General features: G+C 34.4%; 1 protein-coding gene across 2 annotated transcripts in view; it reads right to left on the bottom strand.

Annotated features, from left to right (window-relative positions):
• LOC131079124 (myosin-1) overlaps window positions 1–24,856 on the bottom strand; it is a 118,106-nt gene that overhangs the window by 28,529 nt on the left and 64,721 nt on the right. For both annotated transcript variants that reach the window (XM_059213032.1, XM_058017005.2), the window contains exons 15-19: window positions 18,934–19,011; window positions 14,157–14,315; window positions 13,851–14,054; window positions 13,543–13,748; window positions 13,315–13,450 (exon numbers count right to left, since the gene is read on the bottom strand). In XM_059213032.1, coding sequence (XP_059069015.1) covers window positions 13,315–13,450; window positions 13,543–13,748; window positions 13,851–14,054; window positions 14,157–14,315; window positions 18,934–19,011 — 783 coding nt within the window. The remainder of the gene's footprint in view (window positions 1–13,314; window positions 13,451–13,542; window positions 13,749–13,850; window positions 14,055–14,156; window positions 14,316–18,933; window positions 19,012–24,856) is intronic.

Here is a 24,856-nt window from a genome sequence, read left to right as displayed (position 1 = left end):
TGATAAAAACATTTTATGATTTCTAGAGACAGAAACCTTCAGGAGTTGGACAGAAGGGTTGGACGAAAATCTGACTCTTCCGAAGAGGTGGATTTGCGACGGAGTTCACACCTGTGCAAATTTGTGAAGTCTCCTTTGGAGACAATTTACAATAATAAGCGATCTTAATAAGAGTAGGGGAATAAATTATTTTGTCCTTCAGCAATAGTCCGAATCCTTATAAGTTAGCCGTATATTTCATATCTGCCCAGTTTTTCTCTGAAAAAATAGAGTATGGCTATGGCTTTATGAATATTAAAATTATTGTGCAAAGTCGTGGGTTTGATTATTGACGGCAACCTTTCTAATATTCCAAATGATTGGCAATAGAAGTTTGATATCTATAATAGGCGGTGAACATTTGAAAGGCCAAATATTGAACATACGATGTGTCATGAATACTCAATATAAGCTGACTATCATCTATATTTAGCCCTGGTTTAAAAAAGATTATTTTGTTATTGCTTGGCCAACTCAGCTGCATGGTTTCATATAAGGCCAATGTATTAAGGTTTTGGTGCACAATATTATTTTGCTATTTTTGTGTCTTTTACCAAGGTCGGCATCATTCATAATTGATATTCATTTGCCGGAAGGGCAGGCTCGATGTTGCTGTGAAAACATGGCTTCCCGTTATTGATTTTCTGAGAATCGAAGGCATACATATTAATCGCAGAGGTGGGAGAACAGAACAAGAATGATATTGCAGAGTTTTTATAAGCTGTGGGAGTCTATTGTGGAACTTATTTGCTAAAGCAACGCTGAAGCAACAGAACAAGAATGATATCACAGAGTTTCCATAAGCTGTGGGAGTCTATTGTGGAACTTATTTGCTAAAGCATCACTGAAGCAAATACATATATTGTGAGTCCCAGAAGTCCATACAAAAGGAGTTATCATCAAATTAAAATCCTATACAAGAAGCGTGTGTGGTATGTTCCTTATTGTTAAGAATTCATTGGCTTAAGAGATTGCAGAGTTGTAATAATTGTTTTATTTATCTTTACCCTGAATTTCCGATTCTATTGCAATTTTGTACACAAGCTCTGAAAGACAAATATGCAATATCTGAAGCAAGTGTAACAGCAGAGTCGAATCTAATATAATTTCGAATTGTGTTCCACTAATTTGTATCATTTGAGGATTTTTGCTATTATTACCATTTAGGGATTTTACAGCCTGAACATCTGAGGAAGCCATTTATACTTACGCACAAGTGTGGGAAATATTATTTGGGCACTGGATTAATGCTAGCGCACTACCAGGAATCTTGCAGTAACAAATCTCTTCATACTCTCTTATTCAGCGACTTCCAATGCCAAATATGTTTCTGTATTCATTGAGCTGAAGGAAATATTGTTCTAGTTCAGAGTCTTCCTGGAAAATGCAGTCCCACAGAAGGAGAAGCAGCATGTTAATGTTTCTGTTTTCCCTTGCATGAATTAAATTGCTGCAGTTGTTGATAAAAAGATTCTGTTTGTGTTTCGCTTTCTGATTTGTTTAATGGACTGGTAAATTTGGAGTAGCAAATGTATTCTGGAAGTTAATAAATAATTATTCATTGTGTTCTTTGAGCAATTAATCCATCCTAGTAATATAAATCTTCACTTCTTTGAATACTGGGAAATTTTACTTAAACTCTTTATTGTTATACAAGTTGGTATCTTTCAACCAATCTTCAATGCCTTGGGAGGGACTCATTATCATTCTTTAATATGCAATGAGGGGAGCATGATGTGAGAAGTTGTGTCTATAATGTCCACTATTAAGAGACTACCGATTTGTAAAGAGCAACATACGTTACTACTTATTATGCTACATTAATTACATATTAAATAACTATGGTTGCTCATAGTACAACAGATATAGTCCTTATTCAAGCTCTAATCTTAATCCCTTCTAATTCTCAACATTGGATGGGGATTTACTTGTCTAGGGCGCGATGACACAACCTACATAATGCAGCCCAGATTTCAGGAACATCAATCCATTCACCCTTGGGGCTCATCTATTTTTGGGATGGAATTACTACGCCTCTCCTTGGGGAAGAATTAGAATTTGTTGAGTACTTAGGTTATGCATACATTGATATCATGTTGTACTGTGAACATATTAATCTATAAAGAATTCAGACATTCTGATTTATATCACTGATTATCTTAATATCCTCTTTCTGTTATAAATCAGTTATAACTTATAAATCAGACAAATTTATATACTTAATGAAACATGACAATAAGAAAGCATTTTGGCTTAAGTCAGCACAGCGTACCAGTCTGTTATCACAAGACTAGAATGTAACTCCTTTGCAATTCAATACAAACCAGATCTGAATTCCATTGATAGTCCAGTTAATTTCCTCCCATGCCTTCTTTGGAATTACCAATCTACTTTTATAGATTCCAACAATTGTCCCTTGTTATGATCATATCCCTTCACAGGTGGCGTTTCATTACAAGACTCTTACCTCTTAATTCGTCTCGCTTGGAGTGGATTGCTGCCTTACACAATTCATTATTATTTCTTTCAAATCGTACCTTTATGATCATTTGTAGTTATTTTGATCTAAATCATTAGTTGGAATGACTAACCAATGAAACAGTTAGTTGCTGATTGATATTTACTTAATTCTCAACCATTTGTCACTAATTGCTATCATAAGATACCACCTTGTTTAGTTATTATATCGTCTAATCCTAAATGCAGCTTTTCTTGTCTCTTTTATACATGTATTAGTAATTAATTGCTCCAAAGGCAGATAGATCTGACATGCATCATATCTGGTCTGCCAGTTGTGTTTGCTCTATTCCTTAGCAAATATAATCGGTGACCCTCCTCCTAAATAATTACTGAGTTTGCTTTTTCTTATTCTCTATGTTTCACTTAAGAGGCTTGATTGGAAAATCATGAAGCCTTATGAAATAAGACGATTTTCCACAATGTCTGTATGCTATGATTGTTACAAATATACATCTAACTATTAGTACTATGTACAATTGTTAATCTGATTATTGGGTTAAGGATGGGGACATGCCAATGTGTCAACATCTCTAACCCATTGTATACAAATGCTTGCTTTGTACCTTCTCTTTGTTAATTAATGTCATTAGTGGATTAATTAATTGTAGTTCATAGTAATCCTTCTTTGATCGGCGATATTGTACGAGGGAATTTCTTGCCTTCGATCGCCCCATTTCATTCTTTCCTTGGATAGTGATCTAATCATTGCTAACTAAGGTGAGAAATGTCCTTGGCCAACCACGCCTTCGAACCATATTATTACTTATTTGTTTTGCTTTAGAGATTGGCCAGGGATATTACAATGCAATCCCCATTCTTTTCAAGTTTCCAAGAATTTTTTCAAGTTTTTTTTAATGTTTTAAGAAGCTTTGAATATTTTTTTACACTTTGTATGCATAATAGGGGGTTATAATGCCGAATTTTTTCCAATTTTTCTCGATAATGTTTTGAGTTTTCCATTTTAGGTTCATTATTCAAACATAATAGCTGCAAGTGGAAGCTCAGCCTCTAGTTTAGTTGTTTGCGCCTGAACTAAAGCAAGCCCTTTTAAAATTGATGACGATTCGCCACTTTGGCATTATACAACAATGATCAAGCAAGTGTCTGGTGGTGGGAGTTTTCTTTGGCGGTGTAGCCATTGTGGCACAAAGTATAACGGCTCATACTTTTGAGTGAAATGTCACTTTTCCACCATCCCTGGACGTGGAATAAAAGCTTGTAAGGGGCCAAATCAAAGGCCTGTCAAAAGCTCTAATCTTGCAATATATTAGAGAACAAGTGGAAGCTGATAGGAGAAGCAACAAACCAAAGACCAATCATCCTCTTGCCAAGGCAACCTCAAAGAGCCCTCTTAGTGGCTCCACAAGATTAGTTGGCCCACATACTTTCATGGCAATGCCACCACCTTCTATACCAAAGGATGTTGTGGTTACACGAAAAAGAGGCCCATTGGATAGGGTCTTAAAAAATGAAAGCAAAGAGTATGCAAATCAAAGCATTGCTTGTTGCATTTATCACAATGGGCTTCCTTTCAACATTGTTAGATCACCTTATTTTCAGGAGACGGTGAATGCCCTTTGCAATACACCTCTTGATTATGTTTGTCCTAGGTATGAAAAGGTGTGTACCACCTTATTGTTAAAGGTGAAAGCTTTCGTAGAGACCTAATGAGAGTAAAAAAAGATACATGGCCGAAAACAATTGTGTCCATCGTTTCTGATGGATGAAAATATTGCAAAGATAGGCCATTGATCAATGTTATAGCAATGTCCCCTAAAAGGGCGAAGTTTTTGAAAGCAGTGGATTGTTAGGGGCAAGTGAAAGATGCAAGTTTCATTGCCAATATCCTCATAGAATGCACGACATGGTGGGGCCTCAAAATGTTGTCCAAGTCATAACAGACAATGCTAAAAATTGTAGAGCAGTTGGGTCTATAGTAGAGGCTGCATATAGTCACATTTTTTGGACACCATGTACAATCCACTCAATTTAATCAAGCAAAAATATTGGCACACAAATTGATTGGGTCAAACAAGTTTATGTGGAGGGTGAGGAGATTCAAATGTTTGTGACTAATCATAACATGTCACAAGCCATACTCATGACCTCCTCCAAATAGGAGTTGTTAAAGGTAACTTCAATTTTATTTTTTATTTTTTTTAGTTGTTATAACGTGTATTTTTCATGCCATGTTAGGTTGTCGAAACACGATTTGCATTGAACACACTCGTCTCAAGACGACTTGTGAAGATGTGAGAGGCCTTGAGTGTTATGGTCATCAACACCTTGTGGAGTGTATGGAAGCAATCAAACATAGAAAGAGCCCAAACAGTAAGAGCATTGATCCTCGATGATGATTGGTGGATCGTATGGAATATGTTTTGAGTGTCACCGAGTCCATCATGAGCATGAATGGTATGGACTGCATGGGGGAGAAAATAAGAGCAATAATACAGGCCCAAGAACAAGACCCAACGGAAACATTTTTCAAAATTGTGCAACACAATGTTGCTGACCGTTGGAACAAGATGACCACCCCCTTACATCTCTTAGCATTTGCTTTGATGCCAAAGTTTTATAGAACAAAAATACTTGCATTGCCAAGGAGGGTGCCACCATATAGAGATGTGAAGGTTGCTACTGGCTATAGGGCTGCATTTAAAAAGATATATTCAGATGATTAAACTAGAAATATTGTCTTGAGAAAGTTTGACCAGTTCGTATCTTCAAAATATCATGATATTGTAGCTCTTCATGCCAAATATGGGATGGATGTTGATCAATGGCAGTATGTAAATGGCCACGGCTCCATTTTCTTGCAGCCACTTGCAATTAGAATTCTCTTCCAAGTATGTATCTTTTCATTTATTTTTTTTATCGTTTTCCATTTTGATTCTATCATATTAAAATATTTTTATTTTATAATTTATTATTATGTTTTAACTTTTAAGTTTTTAACTAAAAGTTGTATACAAAATAGGTTGCAAGTTCTTCTTCAACTGAAGGGAATTGGAGTACATACTCCTTCATCCACACAATCAAGTGAAATCGTTTAGATACAAAAAAAGCAAAGGATTTGGTCTACATACACTCCAATCTTCATCTATTGTCACATAAGAAGCCTGAATATAATGTGCATGTGAGAAGGAATCAAAATCTAGCCCCCGAGTGTGCTGATTTAGATGCTACAGTTGCACAACTTACCCAACTCTCTATAGATGAGGCAGCTCTGGAACTTGACACAGATTTAGCTAGTGTGAGTGGCAATCCAATGTATTGTGGTTCAAATGATGTTGAAGTTGAACCAAATGATGACCTTGGGCTTGATGCTTCTGATGAAGATGAATATGGAACATAAATCTCCCATGGGTTGTAATTTGAATTTTCATTGTGTCATTTTGAGACTTGAAAGTTGAATATTATCATTTTTGCAAATTATGAATATGATACTACAATATTATGAATATTTATTGGCAATTATGGATTTATGTATGGGGAAGTTACATTGTATGGATTGTAATAATTATAATGCATATACATACATACATTATTACATACATACATGTATGTATGTATGTATGTATGTATGTATGTATGTATAACCCGAATTCTTTGAATTGAAACAAAAACTTCAAACTGTGAATGAATACAAACAAAACTTTGAAAGACTTAATATGTATGTATGTAATAATGTATGTATGTATGTATGTATAACCCGAATTCTTTGAATTGAAACAAAAACTTCAAACTTTGAATGAATACAAACAAAACTTTGAAAGACTTAATGGGTGCGTGTCATTCATTGAAGGACATGACCGTGTTGTTAGATTTATCAATGGTTTAAGGTATGAATACCAAGCTTAAGTATGGTATGGCAAGCCAATTTCAGTAGATGAAGCCGCACAAATCGCTAACAATTTTGAAACTTATCATCAAATTACAAGACAAAAAAGGGAAAATCACAAAAGAAAAAAGGGATCATAACAAAAAACTTTCAAACTAGGAAGACACTATTCCAATCAGAATACAGTTCAATGTCGATCTACCAATATGTTCCATTCCAACAAAGACAAACCTACACCATCAAGAATTCAATGTTGGACCTATGGCTAGAATAATTTGCAACGAAATTGTCCTCGACTGCATCCTTACTGTGGGAAATGTGGCGAGAACCATCATAGACATGATTATGCGTGCAAACCCCAACAACATCAAAACAAAGATAGCAAAGATTCTACACAATCCAACATGAAGATTTATGCACTTGTAGATAAAAGTAGTGTACATTACCAACCTTCTCTAATTGAAATTGAGGGCTCTATAAATGACCACCCCATTGTTTTTCTTGTTGAATCAAGAAGTAGTTATAACTTACGCTCTCCTAGGGTTGTAGTACAGCTAAAGATTGCATCTAAATCAATAGAACCTTTAGCTATTGAAATGGAAAATGGTAAGAGTGGTTAGGAAAATTGGTGAAATTATTGAAAATCTAAAATTTGAATTAGATAACTTTGTGCAAGGAAGCATTGTAAAATATTTTGTAATATGCTTTTCCAAACAGGTGATAAATTTAAAATAGACATTAATATTAAACCTATGGTTCAAGAATTCAAAGGTGTATTTTCTGAAGAATTAAATAGTTTTCCTCCTAAACAATCTGTAGAACATGCAATTGATGTAGTTACTGAAGCAGAACTTGTCTCCAAAGCTCCTTATCTTAAAATCCTTTGCTTTTTTTGTACCTAAAAATTCAATTAACCATTAAGATGTCACCTTTTGAAGCCATTTATGGTTGAAATTGCAATTCACCTATCTCTTGGTCTGACTATGTCCATAAAATTTGGTATGAAAATGAAAACCTATTCGAAATGGATGCCATTATTAATGTACCAAAACAAAACATGAAGGCTACCCAAGATCGGTACAAAAGTTGGGCTGATTCCAAAAGATCCATCAAACATTTTGATATTGGCAGCCAAGTCTTTCTTAGAGTCAAACCGAAAAGAAGTTCATTAAAACTTGGTAAATATTCAAAACTAGCTCCTTGCTTTTGTGGCCTTTTGAAATTTTAGAAAAGATAGGTGATGTTGCCTACAGACTTGCTTTGCCACCTCAATTACAGATTCATAATGTGTTTTATGTAAGCTTACTTAAGAAATAAGCGTATAGTGCAGATCATGTTATTGATTAAAATATCTCCATTAGCCTACTTGAGAATTTAAAATTGAACCTGAGTTAATAATTGAAAAGAGATCTAGAACTTTGAGGAATAGAATTATAGATGAAGTTAAGATTAAATGGATTCATTGTAGTATTGATAGTGCTACTTGGGAAAAAGTTGATTTTATTATAACAAAATATCTATATTTGTTTAACTAAGATTATTTCATGTATTTCAGATGCAGAGACTCCCTGTACTGCTAAGGACCACAACTAAATTACCAGGGGCAAATTGTTATGGGACTTTTTCCCATGAAATGAAATTGTAATAAAAGAACATATAAATGAATGTAATTAATTGACATTATTATAGTTATGAAAGGGTGTGACTTTTGTAACTACCCTTAGGGTATTATTAAAACCCGTAAAAATAAAATAGAGAGGATATACAAACAAACAGGAAAAGAATAGAGGAATCCGAGGGCACAAAAGAGCAAAGGTTAAGGTCTTTGGCTAACATTAAGGCATTTGGAGAGAAGGCACACAGTTTGTCTCCAATTTGGGGTACAATGTACACTCGAGAGTGTCCTGGCCAAGGCTGTGTTATTTATGTCCTGAAGCAAGTTGGATTATGTGTAACAACCAGTTTCCTCTGGGGGTGCTTCATTATTGTGGAGAACCGAGACCTATAACTATTCCTCTGAGTGCCAGAAAGTAGGCTCTCTGTGATTTACAGATGTGCTAATAAATTAATTTGCAGTCATTGCTTTAAATGTTTAATTGATTTTATTATTACTGCTTACAAATGTTATTAATGTTTGTATCATCAAATTATTAATGCATTTTCATATTAATAATATTTGATAAATTAATTATTGCTGCATAAAGTCAATTTTTATGTACTAAAATTTTATTAAGTATATGGACAAATAAATTCAAATTATTTTCTTAATCTTACATTTGATATAACCTAAGAACATTATATCTATTTATAAATCATTAACTTTGGGTAAATAAAAGATAGTTTGGTAAAAGAGAGACTACATAACATGTCTTGAACAAAATGGTACAAGACATTTATGTGCTTCATCCTTGCATAAAAGTTTGAGCTTTTGCCAAACATATGACACTCTGACTGTCACAAAGAACTCTAATAGCTTCGTATCTCACTATTTTTAGATGATTCTTTTACACCTTGTTATTTGCCCCTTTTGGTTTGGTATCCAAAACTATTTTTTAGAAAATTCTCTTGCATCTTGTCATAACTTGACATATTTGACCACCCAATCTAGGTGTCTCCATTCAGAGGTAGTCTAAGACATGTGTCATAAGCTATCATAATGTTCATCAAGATTCCAAAGGAACTTGTGTATAATCATGCACTTTTATGTGTCATAGAATCGGTCATAAGTAAACTCCCCTCTTAACAAATCATAAGATGTTTTTACACATTATAATGGCAGTAGATGCTTTTACAATTTCTTACACATTTTACAAAGTCCAAGAGTGCCACAAAGTGGTGCTCCATCTCCCATATGAAGCCAAAATAATAAATAAAGTCAAGAAATTAATACAAACGTTAGTATGCAAGTTCATAATTTTAGAATTATGATTCTTTCAAGTTGCACATTGCATCCCAGCTGCTGATTTTGCCAAGATCATTCAAGTTTTACCCAAAATAATTTTGATTTTAAGCTGTTAAAACAAGGTTCTCTTGAAGCCATTTTTCACAATTTTAATCTAGAACAAAAAGCCCATTTCACAACTAATCCATTACTAGGAATCACATCTCATTAACTGTTTTCTCATGAATGTTACTGCTTTCTAGTGAGATAATGGTGCTTGCTCTTTACATTGTGTGATGGATGCTTTTGTTGTAATGCGTGTTATTTTGAAGACAAATATTGTTTTTAAGAAAGATGAGGAAGCACAAGCAATGCACTTAACCACATTTTACTGAGAATATAGATAGCTTGTAAAAATATTCTTCCAAAAGGTGTTATGTCTACATTCTAGTAAAACAAATTGCCTTCAAATGCTCCTCACTACAAGAGATCAACTATAATAAAGAACTTCATCCTAACGCAACACTTCTTCCTGTTTGAACAAGGTATATTAAGTTATAGGCCATCACACTGGCTCTCCTTTCGTTAACTGCCAACATTGTACATTTTGGCAGCTGAATAGTCCTAAATAGTTACCATCGTGATCTCAAAATATCTTGGCAGCTTAGATGGCCATCCAAAGGACGCTATAAAGATCTAAACAAAGCCTTGCACTGCGATTGGTTTTCCTCTAATTGTTTTCTCTCAGAAACATCTTGGATAATATTAGATCGTAGAATTCCAGTTAATCAAATTGTCAACTTTTTCTGGATAAACTGCACCAAAACGATTGAAACTTTTCTAAGTAACAGCTTCTGTAATGTCCCCTTCTCCGCAGTGATTAGTTCAGCTGGTCGTTAGCCTATTTTGGAGGGCCGTAGGCTAGTCAGAAGTAGAAATTAGGGTTTCCTATTTTCTAGGAGGATTCTTTGGTGTTTTCAGGGGGTGTATGTGGGAGTTTGACAGTTTGGATTCTGGATTCCTTCTGGGTTTTCAGAGAGCTTCAGGATGGTTCGACATGCATCTCCATCGGGTGACTTTTTCTGGACTTACTATTTTTAGTAAGTGCGACGGCTACTCAGAATGTGGTTAAAATCACTTTGGAAACACTTACTATTTTTAGCAGTATGCTATTTTTAGTAAGTACTATTTTTAGCAGTTCTATTTTTAGCAGGATGTCAGCCGGCTTGTTCAGATGGCTATTTCCGGCAGGTCAGTTTAAGTATTTGGTCTTCCCTCATTTTTTGGTGCTATTCTTGGCAAGGGTTCCTCAGATCAGTTCAATGACTATTTCTGGCAGGTTCAGTATTTGATGAAAAAATGGTGTTTAAAATTAAATTATAACTTAAGGCAAAGGTTGGACGATTTATTTAAAAGGGATTGCTTAAGTTATATTCATATATAAGTCATTTCCTTAATTATATATTGGGCGATTTATTGTTGAAGAAAAATACATTATAAAGTGAAATATTAATTAGGCAAGATGGACGCCTTATAAGAAAACAAGTTAATTTTATAATATATTTCACTTATCTACCTTGGATGCCACATTATGATTTTATTGTCATTTTTATAAAGAATATTTGCTCCTATGAGAAGGTCGATTTGGAGAAAGGAGAAATGAAATGAAATTTCAAAATAATGTGCAGTGAATGTGCATTTGGGTTTGCCGTTCGTTTGGAGGGAATGTGAATTTGAATTTGAGCCCTCAAAATCTATAAATGAGAGTGTTGGGCTTCTCATTTGGCATCTCAAACAATTTACACTGTTATGTTGTCGGATTATCTCCAGACAATCTTCGAGGGTGAATACCTCCTAGGGCTCTTGACAGACTTCGAGTGTGAGACATCACTCCTAGTTGTGATTGGATTTTTTGAATGTGTGGTTCGATTTTAGTGTGCATTTTCAGATTCTCAGTGTGGTGTGGATTTCAGTGTTGCTGGTTTTTGGTGTCGCTGAAGCGAAGATTCGATCGTATCTCCATGCCTGTGCAATCAATTATTCTGGGTAATAGCTCGTTGGAAGCGTATCTAGAGGGCGATCATTCTTCTACCTTGGCGTTTCATTTGGTGTTCTTTCTGATTTTTGGCAGCAAATCGAACTTTCCAGCTGGGTCGTACCATCTCTTGGCTGCCTTGGGTTGCGTGTTGGCTGTTTTTGGTGTTCGCGGTGCAGGTTTGAGTCTTTGGTTGCATTGCCTTAGTCATAGCTTTCATTTGCTTCCGTTTTTGTGTCATTCGGAGTTGATTTGGAGAAGTTATGAGCATTTTGGGGTGTCCGTAGCTTGCTGGTCTGCGTGTTTTCTGTGTGTGTTATTGATTTTCAGAGTTTCATAGTTGTGTGTTAGAAGAGCTTTTGGTGTGAGTAGTCTAAGTTGGTTTGGGAGTGATTATCTATTATTGTTGCAGCTGTTGGACTTGTTATCAGCACTTGATTCTTCATTCTATATGATTGTAATGCTGGTTAGTAGTACTAACAGCAAAGTTATGTTATTTCTTAGTCCCACTGCATAAGTGGAAGAGGATGGCTATGCCACCTATCTTTGGGAAAGTGATATTTCATGTATTGATAATCCATAATGTGCATTGTAAAGCTAATTAGTAGTACTAACAGCTATCTTTTGGACTATTGCTTGTAGTCCCACTACGTAAGTGGAAGAGGTTGACTTAGCCGCCTATTTTGAATATCTTGTAATAGTGTTCTCCCGTTGCATAAGCGGTTGAGTTGATTGTAATGTTGTCCTCCCGCTGAATAAATGGTGGAGTTGATAGTAAATTTCATTTCTAGTCCTCCCGCTGCATAAGCGACAGAGTGATTGTTCTTCAGTTTCTTGTATTATCCTTGGCTGGTTTACCGCCAAGTGATCTTCAATATTCTCCATATCCCGCTGAAAAGTAGAAGGGGTTGGCTTGCCACTCGAGCATTGTATTATTTCCAGTTATTTGAAGCTAACGATCCCCTCAACACCATATGCTCTCACCTTCCCATATTGGGCACTTGGTGATCAGAAAGTGGAAGGGTTACAACTTCAGCATTCTTGTATCTTGATTTCCTAACCTTAACGGGTTCTTGTTGTGATTGTAACTGGAAACAAATTGAAAAAAATTGTTGGGGATATTAGAGCTTCATACAGTTTTTCTCGAAACGCTTCAACACTGATTCGATAATGTCCTCTGCTTTCATTATACTATCAACCATTGACAAAATCAACCGAAGATTACATGTACAATTTTACTATCCATATAACTATTGCTAGTCTACTTGGGGCATTTACCATGTGCATCTGATATGTTACCCCGAGTTTCTAGGATGGGGACGGCAGGGGACGGGGGTACGTGTTTTCGTGATGGTGATTTTTTTAGTCAATTTTGGGGACGGCTAGGGGACGGCAAAGGGGATGGCTATATAAAAATAAGGAAATTTAAAATATTCATATGAAAACATGGATAAAACACGCACATATACATTATAGAACCTTAACATATAAGAACCAGCAGAGTTCTTATGGCAAATTTGTGTTAAATTGATAGTCAAAGTCAAATTGCTTATAGAATTCGTTGTCAAAATCCACTGTCTATATGCAGAATTTATGGGGACGTCTCCTAGGACTCCCCTATCCCCGGGACGTCCTCGGGACGGGGACACCTGAAAAAAATATCGGGGACGCATCCCCTGGTAATGTAGGATAATTGTCTACAATCATAAAAAATTAATTAGGATTCCTGCTGATACTAAGAAACTTCTAAAACATGTTTACTTCTACCAAGAGATACTCTACAACCAATTAAAATTAACAGGTCCAGAAACTAGATCTTATTTATGTACCGAAAAAAAGGGACTTCTATTAATAACAATACTGAAATTCAGATGTGAAAAAGAAAAAGATCCATAAAAAATTAAATCTCAGTATCCAATTAAAAGAAAAATTGAAAATGGCATTCATGACTGCAACTTGAAACCCAGCAAAAAAATTCATACAAAGATGAACTACCTGTCCTGCATGCAAAAACAACTTTGTGAAACCAACTTGATACATCTCATGTGGAATATTCGAACGATGAAGTATTGCAATACACACACTCAGTGCATCATCAGTTGCAATGTTTTCTGGCAGAAGGAATTTGTATCTGCAGAAACAGATCCAGAAACAAAATTAGAATTCAAATAAAGACACACAAAGGATAAATATGTTTTCAAATCTCCATGTTCTAAAATTCACCTTTTAGCAAAAAGCTCATGTGTCATTCGTATGTGATAAGCGACTTTAAACATCCGAACAACATCAAACACTCCATAACAGCGCAACTGCTGGAAGACAAGATCTTGCTCAAACACTCCAGGTAACTGCAGCCTGTTTGGCTTAATACAGCAAATGAAATGCTGGGATGTGTTTTCCACAGAATGCAATAACTTGAATAGTTGTCCCTGTAACAACAATGATCAAATTTCTATGTCACATCATATCATATGCTCGAGCCCATATGATACCTAGAACCTTGAAAATAAATCACAAAAACATAAAATCACCTTAAACTTAGAGGCAACACATGGCCTCTTGCATTCTGTCCCATTTAATCTCACTAGAGGACTCCTTAACTTCAGAGATTCTTTGCTTATATTGAGAGAAAACAATTGGAGCAACCAACAATTGCTCGAAGATAGCAGTTGCAGCAAATCAGAATGCACCAAATCTCTATTCTTATCCAAGAACCCAGTAGCATCATATACAACCTTAATGCAGACACATATACATCATCAAAAAATTACTACAAAACTTTATAACAAACAAAAATTCAGCAATGTGAGATAACTAACAAGTAATGAAGACTGTACCTCACCAGCACAATGGCGAACAGAAAATACTCTCCCTTTGTCTTCTTTGAAGCAAAACTTTCCACCTAAGTACTGCTTAAGTTTATTGACTAGAGTTGAATCAGTCCCTTCGGAAGATACAGACTCTTCATCCATCAATGAAATTAAACCCACAGGATTCTGCATTATGCATATTTACGTGTCATTAGTTTATTCTGCAATAAGGGATAGGGAATCATTATTAATAGCACAGTTGTGCAATATTTTTATGGCACAACTATAAATGGGAGCTTGTTGGGACATGCATAGAAGGCACAACTAGTTCCAAATTCATAGGGAGTCGAGAAGTCGGGCATCTGAGTCAAAGGTAGGCAATTTTTTATTGTAGCACTGGTGCAAATGCATTCTATAACTTCATGCCATATAAATAGGATTTACACAAAATTCAGCTAGCGCATACAAATAGATGAATAAATTGTTAAATAAAATTTTCAATGTCCACATGACAAAGATCTTTCAATTTAACAACATAAAAAATGTTAAATCTATCTTATTTTGGTTGGGCTTCCATCCAAAGAGATAGTATTTTAATGTCATGACAAGTGAATGGTCCATATTTTGAGGTTATATCTTCATTTGTTGATAATACTTCAAATTTTGTGTCTACTTTATAATGGTTTAATTTTATCTATATTCAGATGCTAGGATTTTTGTCAATACTGTAATACGCTGTCACACATGATTTAATTTTTTGTCTACTTCTTATCTATGTCAAATGTTAAATAAAATTTTCAATGTGCACATCACAAGGATCTTTCAGTTTAAATTAACACTAGCATACCTATATTTTATAAATAAAATTTATGTAGACAACGCCAAGAGATATCAAATTTAAAAAATCTTTAGCATAGATTAATAAATTTCATTATAATTTTCATATGATTAATATTTATTAGAATTTAGTTTTTTGAAAATGAAATGATTTGCATGCAAAAAAATATAGAAGTTTCTTTTAAATCTAAATTTAAAATTAATTTTTTAAATTTGAAGTTTCTTTTAAATCTATATTTAAAAGTATAATTTTTTAAATTAGAACTTTTTTCAAATCTAGATTTAAAAATATAATTTTTTTTACATTTAATTAACAATAATAATAGAAAGTTGCTTTTTAATTTAGATTTGTTTCTTTTAAATGTAGATTTAAAAAATAAATTGTATTTAATAAATAATAATAATAAAAAGTTTCTATTTAATTTAGATTACTCTTTAACTTATTTTTAAATTATCCCTTATCTAGTCATAATAAATAATAATAATAGAAAGTTGCTTTTTAATTTAGATTTAGTCTATAACTTATTTTTTAAATTATCGCTATTTATCATTAATAATAAAAAGTTTCTATTTAATTTAGATTACTCTTTAACTTATTTTTAAATTATCCCTTATCTAATCATAATAAATAATAATAATAGAAAGTTGCTTTTTAATTTAGATTTTAGTCTATAACTTATTTTTAAATTATCGCTATTTATCATTAAAATTACACGGATAAAAAAGCTGGGTGGGTGTTATTGTAGTGTTACGCCTCTCGGCGTAGAGATAAAGAAAACGTTAAATCTATTTTATTTTCGTGAAGCTTTCATCCAAAGAGAGTATTTTATGTTATGACAGCTGAATGGTCTATATTCTGAGGTTATATTTTAACTCATAGTGTCTACTTCATATTTTATGTCCACTCTATCATGGTTTAATTTTGTGTCTACTTCTTATCTTGATTTTCTACACAGCTAAATTGTTATTGTGAAGATTGGTTGGTTATTTCATCCAAATAAACATTTGATGGTCTATCTTTTTCTACAATGATAGCCTTGTAAATTAGTTCTCTAGAAAGAATAATCCATATTCTTGGCTAAATGGCTTAAATTTAATGCTAATTTAGGCTCTCTACAATATCATAGATTTGCTTGATTTACTTGATGAATATTACAATGCTATAGTTTCAGTTTTTTGCATAGTCTCATTATTAGAAGTGAAAAGGTAATGTTATGTGTGGATCATCTTTGTCTTCATAACATTTTATTGTTCTCTCAAGTTGTTGTACAAAAACCCTTGGCTGCATAAAAACATCAGCCTGATGTTGATATGTAACCTGGTATTGCAACAAGGTGTCCAATCTTTGTGAGATCAAAATCTCGGTTATTGTGATTTTGTATGCTTATTTTGATATTATACATATTTATACTAAATGTGTTTTGTGTCTACATTCTACTTCCACTTTATATGAGTTAGTCCTTTGACTTGACTAAGATTGAGAAGTTCCACCTTGGACCACCTCTTTGTAGAAAGGTGAGTGAGCAACATTAAACGATATTCCATTTGCATAAAAGAATTGTGCAATCACTGCATCAATTGCTTCTCGACTTAGCACATCAGATAATCTTCCAATGGGGTTTGAGCTGCATGTTGAGAAACATATAGGCTCTAATAATAAAGGTTGAAAGTACTTTATATGAGTTAGTACTTTGCCAAGGTGGAACTTCTCAATCTTGTTGATAAATGTCTTGCTTCTAATTTTATTCTTCTTGAGCATCATTGTGAAGTCAAAGGAGTGTGTGTTCCACAGTAGTTAGTGATGCATGGGCATCTTGGAGACGATCTACAATTGAGGTGAGACGTATGGTTCTTGATGACAATTTTTGTGGACTGTCACTTTATTAAGCCCATATGTTAAGTGATCAAATTTGCAAACTCAGCTAAGCCATCTTTCAGAGAAATTTATAAAGAAATAGATTCCATGTGTGAAAGAGTTAAGAAAATAACATATGCAATTGATATTTCTCTATAATCTTTGATAGAAGAAAAGATACATGGAAGATGGAACAAACTTAACACCCCCCTTTATTGTGTTTCCTATGTTTTAAATCCTCAATATTATGATATATAAGTGAGCGAGAAGAGGGCTCCAAAGAGTATAGAGAGGTGATGAAGGGATTTTGGGCTGCAATAAATAAGATTTATGATTGAGGTGAGGATGCTTCAATTATGAGGACTCAATGGAATAAGTTTTCACATAAGCATGGTGATTTCTCTTCCGTGAAACTTTATATGATATGCACACAAAGAAAGACCCTATAGCATGGTGGTGGAACCATGGAGGTGAAACCTTTGAATTGCAATCATTTGCAATATGGTTGCTCTCACAAGTAGCCAACTCTTCATTTTGTGAGAGAAATTTGAGTTCTTATGGTTTTATTCACTCACTATCGAGGAATTGATTAGAGTCAACAAAAGCGAAGAAGTTGATGTACATTCATAGCTCACTTCGCCTTCTTTCTCATGTAGAGCCTAGGTACAAGGAGGGTCCTTCAATGAAATGGGACCAAATTTCACCTAATGGAGAAGTTGCAGCCTTGGTGGATGAAATGGTTGAAGCAGATGGCCTCTGTGATTTACCCCAATTCGATAGAAAAAAATTTAACACAATTTCCTTCCAAAAATACTTATACTCACATAAAACAATAGTTTATAACTAGGCAGTGATCTAGGATAGGGAGTAAAAAGATGAGGTGTTTTACCATGTCAAAGGAGGGTAATTTTCTCTTGCTAATCACTCACATAAGCCCCTTTAGTTAGTCCTCACCATAGAGTTTGTCTTTATATGACAATAGCAAGCAGATAATGCAATTTTTACATTATTGCACACGAATTTGCTAGTTAGACAACTAAAATGAATATTTGAATTTTTATCTTTTGACATGGAAGATGGTATGAAAGGATTTAGTATATATTGTGAGATAAAGTACAGATGCGTTAGACCTAAAAGTACTAAATTCCACATGGAGAGGGCTAGCTTGAACTCTATGCTTTTTGTATGTCCTTCTATAAAAGTCATTATGCAAGTAACAGTCAACACAATTCCCAAATAACACGGTTCCTCCTTGGATATTTTCAAATAACCAAGTTTGTTTCCCTTGGTTACCTAGCTTAACAAACATGCAAACTGCATTCTTGCACTCAGCTTAAGGCTACAGTAAGCAATATTTTTGGCTTTCCTAATGTTTCTATATTGAATGAAGTGCATAGTTGTGGTTCTATGCTAGAAGGATAGGTCTTATAAAGATGTTAATAGACACTTGTTAGCAGTATAGATTCTGTCAGTAACTAAAAATCCCCTGGCATGTCTCAGTTAGACAATATCACTCCTATATTATAGAACACTCAATAAAGTGTATATAAGTATAGAAAGTTGAATGTTGTCACTACCAATCTTGTGATTATTTTGGCCATATTTTAAGTTCTTTGCCAGCTTCAGCATTTCTAACAGATTTTTATAACCAATTTGCCTAGTTTGAAAGAATATTGTATATGGATTTAATTTACCTCCTTTCTTGCTTAGGAAGAAGCAAGTCAACATTTAATTATTGATATTTTATGGGTTTGTACAATATACGAATATGTTTCCTCATACAAAGGAAAATTTCTAGCTTCATATAGCATTGACTTATCAGCATAGGGATCCTCTTATTAGTATAATTGCTACGAATCAACATCTCTCTTAAATAGATGTTTGGTACAATATGTTAATTTTGTTGTAAAATAAACTTTGCTCTAAAATATTTCTTAATCCATTTGCCTTCAACTCATCTTCAGGCACGTGCAACTACTTATTTGAAAACATACTAGGGTTCCCAAACATAATTCTTTATGAATCGAAAAATCATACATTGAAATTATTTAAATGCAATTGAAATATTAGATACTTGAACTTGCACGAAAGGACCTCAAAATCATTGCAAACCTTCTCAAAGAGATCTAAACACTCTTGATTGTCCTCAAACTCAACTCTAGTCCAATCAATGCCTTCCAAAATATAGTCCTGCAATTTAAAATGTCAAACATTTCAGAAAAATAAGAAGATAAATTACATCACATAAAACCGAAAGATTAGAAAATTTGATAACACGCTTAAAATTTAACATCATATATAAACTATACAAAACTACTTTGTCCAATCCGATAAGTTCCTTGTCTAAAATGTGTGAGGTTGAACACCTCTTTGAGAGACCATGAGAAAAAATGGCCACTGAGCCTATGACACTTAGGCATAAAGGTAAGGAATCTTAACATTTATTTATGAATTGGCCTACTTGAAATAATGACCCTGAAATATTTTTTTATGAATGAAAAAGCAATACCTTCATTTCCACATAACTATAGCAAAAATTGAGTATACATTTGTTAGTGAGTGTGTTTTAGTATATATGTGAAATTCTTGCCTTTAACGAGTTGTTATATAAAGTTAAACCATGGTTTTTAATTTACATCATATTGTCACCTGTTTCAATTTTGATGTGATTTTCCAAACATCTCTTTTCTTCAGCATATATGAGTTTGTTTTGTTTAGTCTCCATGAATTTTTAGTTTCCAGATTCACCATGGTTGTGTAGCAGACTTAAGTAAACTTCACATGCTAGTTTCCAGATTCACCATGGTTGTGTAGCAGACTTTAGTAAACTTCACATGCTAGTTTCCAGATTCACCATGGTTGTGTAGCAAACTTTAGTTAACTTCACATGCTAGTTTACCCTTGCTTGTCATTTCCACCCTGTTGGTTTCCATTCTGTCTTTTATAAGATGCTTAACATGGTTGCTCTATGATCTTTTAAGTAATGCATAAATTACATGTTGAGTTCTCGACCACTAGATGACTATTTTGTTAATCATATGGATGTTGCCTTCAACCCTGCTTTGGTTTCCAAAATAATTTCAGCTTCTGATTGTTGCAACATCATCAGATTAATCCCAATAATCAAAATGAATCTAAAATTTTGAAAGAAGAAAGACAACATTTATTCCAACTTGGCAGCATTGCATGTGCAAAGGCCCTAATGCCAAATGTGAATATATTCTTAAACTCACTCAATGAAGATATTTGTTGCCTCTTTAAATGTGTTGCAAGAATGCAAGATGTTTTGAGTGTATGGCAGCGAAACATCCAACTATACAGACACACAATGCATAATTGTGAAATTAATTGAGCACTCATGAGTCCTTTTGTACCTCAAGAAACTCACCAACAGCTCACCACCAAGTCCATGAGTTCCTAGAGCAGACTTGTTGGATGAAACAAGCATGTGGATGCACTAAATAAGCTGATTTTTTCTCCCTCTCAGATTCCTCATGCTCTGCAATCTTGTTTGAGCATTAAAGGTGCAAATTTCTGCAATTTTCTGAATTCCTAGTTAGTTTTTTAATCTTTTTTCCAGAATTTGGTTTCATTCCCAATTATTTCATCTCCAGGTTCAGTCATGTTTGCAAACCATTCAAATCATTATTAATGTTGTTTATCGCTCTTTTTCTTTTCTTTCTTTTGTGAACAAAAATGCTGATTGTTTTACTAATGTAGGGTTTATCATTGTATATTATCAAAAAAAAAGTTAATTTTTCTTCAATTTACAATGCCATTTATTCATGTTTCAAATATATTTGAATTAATGTTGTTGATTTGTATTTAAAGCGCTCTTTTTAATTTTAAAAATTGATATTTTAGCTGCAACAAAGTCTTTTTTCTGATTTTATAAGTGGCAAGTTTGCACTAAGCATCCAATGGCATCAAGAAGTGTAAGCTGATCCACTGGAGCAAATATTGTTACTTAAAAAGAATGTGGTATTAGAACCAACCACAAAAACCATCATTTGAACTATTGTGAGTTGAACAGAGGTGGAGAAAACAATTGCCTTAAGTACTGCCTTGCATGCATTGTTGAAATTGGTCTAAATGTTGAGTCAAAGATCAAATGAGAGATAAAAGTGGCCCTTAAATTGACAGATTAAAAGAAATTGGAAAGGATAAGAATAAACAAAGCCATTGAAACAGTCATGAATCCCAACATGACGTAGGAAATAGAAGTTGACACAACAAAGATCGTGAGCTCCAATCATGGTCTATGGGTTCACAGCATATTCACATCTTTGAGCTCTGATGAAGTCTAGTCACAAGGATTTTTGTCCCACAAAACACCTAGATCATAGACCACACTTGAAGATACAATTGAAAGCAATAACAAGCACAAGGAAGCAAACATGGCTTGTCCTAATTATTGGTACTACAACAACCTTCCTTCTAAAAGGTAAGAAGCCCACATTGAGAGAATTTTGTCACAACCTTGACAATCGCAAGGAAAGGGTAAAGTCTGCCTACTCCATTTGACATAAGTGAGTCAATGCTCAAGAAAGCAATGACAAATGCAAAAACAAATTATGGAAGAGCAAAGAAGGTAGTGGCACATGTATGGATACCCTAAATAGATAGACTAAATTGCATGCACATCAACTTTCCAATGGCTTCAAATTGTGAAATAGTATTTTTTAGGTCTATATAGACCTCAAACACGGTAAAGAATGAAGAGAAACTGAGTGTAATGTTGGGGTATATTGTGTAAGAACTGGGCATAAAAAAAGTGGTGCATGTTATAACAGATAATGCAGCAGTATATATGGCAGCAAGGAGTCTATTTTAGGAGAGGCATACAATGCATTTTTGGACCCCTGGCATCATCCATTACCTTTACCTTCTCTTGGAGAGCACTGGCAAATTTGATCAGGCGAGACTAGAGATGGAAGACACCAACAACATCACCAAATACATCTATAATCACCATTTAATTCATAGCTTGATGAGAGATCATACCTAAGGAAGAGAGCTTGTGTGAGTGGGTATGATAAGATTTGCAACTAGCTTTCTCACCTTGCAAAGCATTTTCAAGTTTGCTAAAATCTTTGAAGCAAATGTTTGTGAGCCAAACATGGCTAAAGTCATCTTACTCAAAAGTTGAAGGAGAGAAGGAGAGAGAGTAACAAAGAATTTTTCAGTCTTTGTGAAAGTACCTATAGAGATCATCAAGGAAACTTCAAACTTCAATTTAAACCATTATATTGTATCCTTTAATTTCACTTATTGTCAATTATATTTAAAAAATATTGTTCAATTTTTATTTTATTTTTTTTATTACAACTTTAATTTGTTTGTAGGTTTTGGAACCTTTGATCAAGGTTTTGCACTTGGTTGATGGGGAGCAAAACCCAATTGGTAACAATTATTTGGTCACTAATTGGGCCAAAGTCGCCATCCAAAATCACTACATGGGAGACAAAACAAAATTTAAGATTCAGGAGACCATTGATGAAAAGTGGAACAATCAGCTCCACCACCATTCATGTAGTCAAATAGTACATCAACCTCAAAGTTCTCTTCTCAAGTGACTTTAAGGAGGTACGGAAGGCCTCTCAACATGTAATAACTAATATCCCCTCTAAAATAGAACTTAATAATAAATAAAAATACAATTAAAATATTAAAGTATATAAATATGTATCAATAATTTATTGTTCAATCAAATTAAAGATTTGAATGAACTAATTTCATTAAATAGCATCTTATATAAACTGATTTCATTAAATTATATTATTAAATATTTAAATCACACTATATTAAATATCCATTATAGTAATGTTAATAAAGATGATGATAATTCCTAATATTAGTGAAAACCCGATAGAAAGGTAATTGGTCTAATCACCCCTTATTAATTGTTAATATCCTTGGGGAGTTTGACCGACTCATTGTCAAAGAGCATGAGTTGCCAAGGGTGTGTCTCTCCCAAAGGATCGCAAGCCTTGAGAAGTTTATTAACGCTGCATCTCCCTTGGCAAGAGGGAGAGGAGGATATAGGGAGGTTTGGGAAGAAAAAAGAGTCTATATGGTATTCTCGCCTGACAGCAAAACTGGTATGTATACTGCCAGTTAAGAATAATAATTTCTGATCATAATATATAAAATAAATATAAGGAACACGGTGGGGCATATGCAAGGGGGTGTTGTTGTTGGAAATAAGCCACACCCGGACCGACGATGGACTGGTCCAAGAAGGGCCAGTAGCTCAGTGGTAGAGCACTCCAGCAGCGTATGGAAGGTCCTAGGTTCGAGTCCTAGCTGGTCCATGTCTCAACATGGTATCAGAGCCAAGTCCAGGCTAGGAGCCCCAAGCACACGAGAGGTGTGGCTTAAAGGGGGGGGGGGGGGTGTTGGAAATAAGCCACACCCAGACCGACGATGGACTGGTACAAGAAGGGCCAGTAGCTCAGTGGTAGAGCACTCCAGCAGCATATGGAAGGTCCTAGGTTCGAGTCCTAGCTGGTCCATGTCTCAACAGGGGGATATCGTCAGAATAAATCAGAACTGTTATTATGGTACAGGCAGTAACATCCCATATATGCTAATACAGGAAAGCCCGATAACATTCTTTTGTAGAATTTAACAGTAATATAAATATAGATAATAATAATAATAATAATAATATAGTTATTACAATGTTTTATAAGAACTGCATCTGCAGAAATATATAAAATGATAATATCTGAGAATAAATAACGTGTATATTTATATATTGTTGACTCGACAAATAAATATTAGAATACGTATATACATATATAAATAAATATAAATATATGTATATAAATAACAAATATTAGAATATAAATCAGATAGAATCCTTAAGTTAATATCAGAAAGAAGAATATGTTTTTCTGTTACGTCTTCAGTATTTAAGAATTGGGAAATGAGATGTTTCTAAAGAGGGGCAGTCTAAATCCAATCAATAGGATGATTCCCAAGAGAGGGTGGGGAGCAGCGACCCATAAACCTTGAGGGTATAGACCCAAGATAGGTAAGGGCTTGGATCTATAAACTTTGAGGGAACTTATTGTATTTTGGTCTCTAAGAGCTTTGGTAACATACACATCCTCTTCTTCCTTAAAACTGAAGTAGTAACAAAGGTTGACATTTGCATTAAGAATTACGAATGATAAAATTAATTATCTAGTATGATAGAGTTAATTATATGCTAATATAGGAAAGCCCGATAACATTCTTTTGCAGAATTTAACAGTAATATAAATATAGATAATAATAATAATATGGTTATTACAATGTTTTATAAGAACTGCATCTGCAGAAATATATAAAATGATAATATCTGAGAATAAATAACGTGTATATATATATATATTGTTGACTCGACAAATAAATATTAGAATACGTATATACATATATAAATAAATATAAATATATGTATATAAATAATAAATATTAGAATATAAATCAGATAGAATCCTTACTGTCACCTCAGCTGTCAATCTATCGAATGCCACTCTCCAATATAGTAGATCCCCAAATCTCCACTCGCTGGTAAGTGGATAGGCAAACACCCTAGGTCGTTCGCTAGCCGCACTCATCGGATAGCCGACAGGCCTGGTGCATGTGAAGTGCTCAAATATCCACACCTGCAGAAGTGTGCATGTCATCAAGCTACAACCCTGTCCAAAAACATACTCCTCGAGGTCATGATAGAGATGTGCAAGCATACTCCGACCCCAGGCATATACTCTCCTATGTCTCTCCATAGCCCTGATGCACCATGTGAGACCCCCATGCATGTGCGTACCTCGCCCATTAGGGCAGACGGCTAGTGCAATGATGGCAATCATAAGACGTCTCACGAGGGGCACCTCTCCTGTAGGATGTAAGAGCCAACTGACCATGATGCGACCTCTCGTCTCACTCGGCATGACTCTCCCTATGCAGTATATCTGCTCCCTCTAATGGTCCTCCGCTGACCGGTCAGTCGCGTATGTCACGGTAGCTCCTCTGATATGTAGGCGAA

The sequence above is a fragment of the Cryptomeria japonica genome, chromosome 10 (genome assembly GCF_030272615.1).
Source record: "Cryptomeria japonica chromosome 10, Sugi_1.0, whole genome shotgun sequence".
Lineage (NCBI taxonomy): Eukaryota > Viridiplantae > Streptophyta > Pinopsida > Cupressales > Cupressaceae > Cryptomeria > Cryptomeria japonica.
The sequence above is the reverse complement of the archived record's forward strand: the minus strand, read 5'-3'. Positions and strand labels throughout refer to the sequence as shown.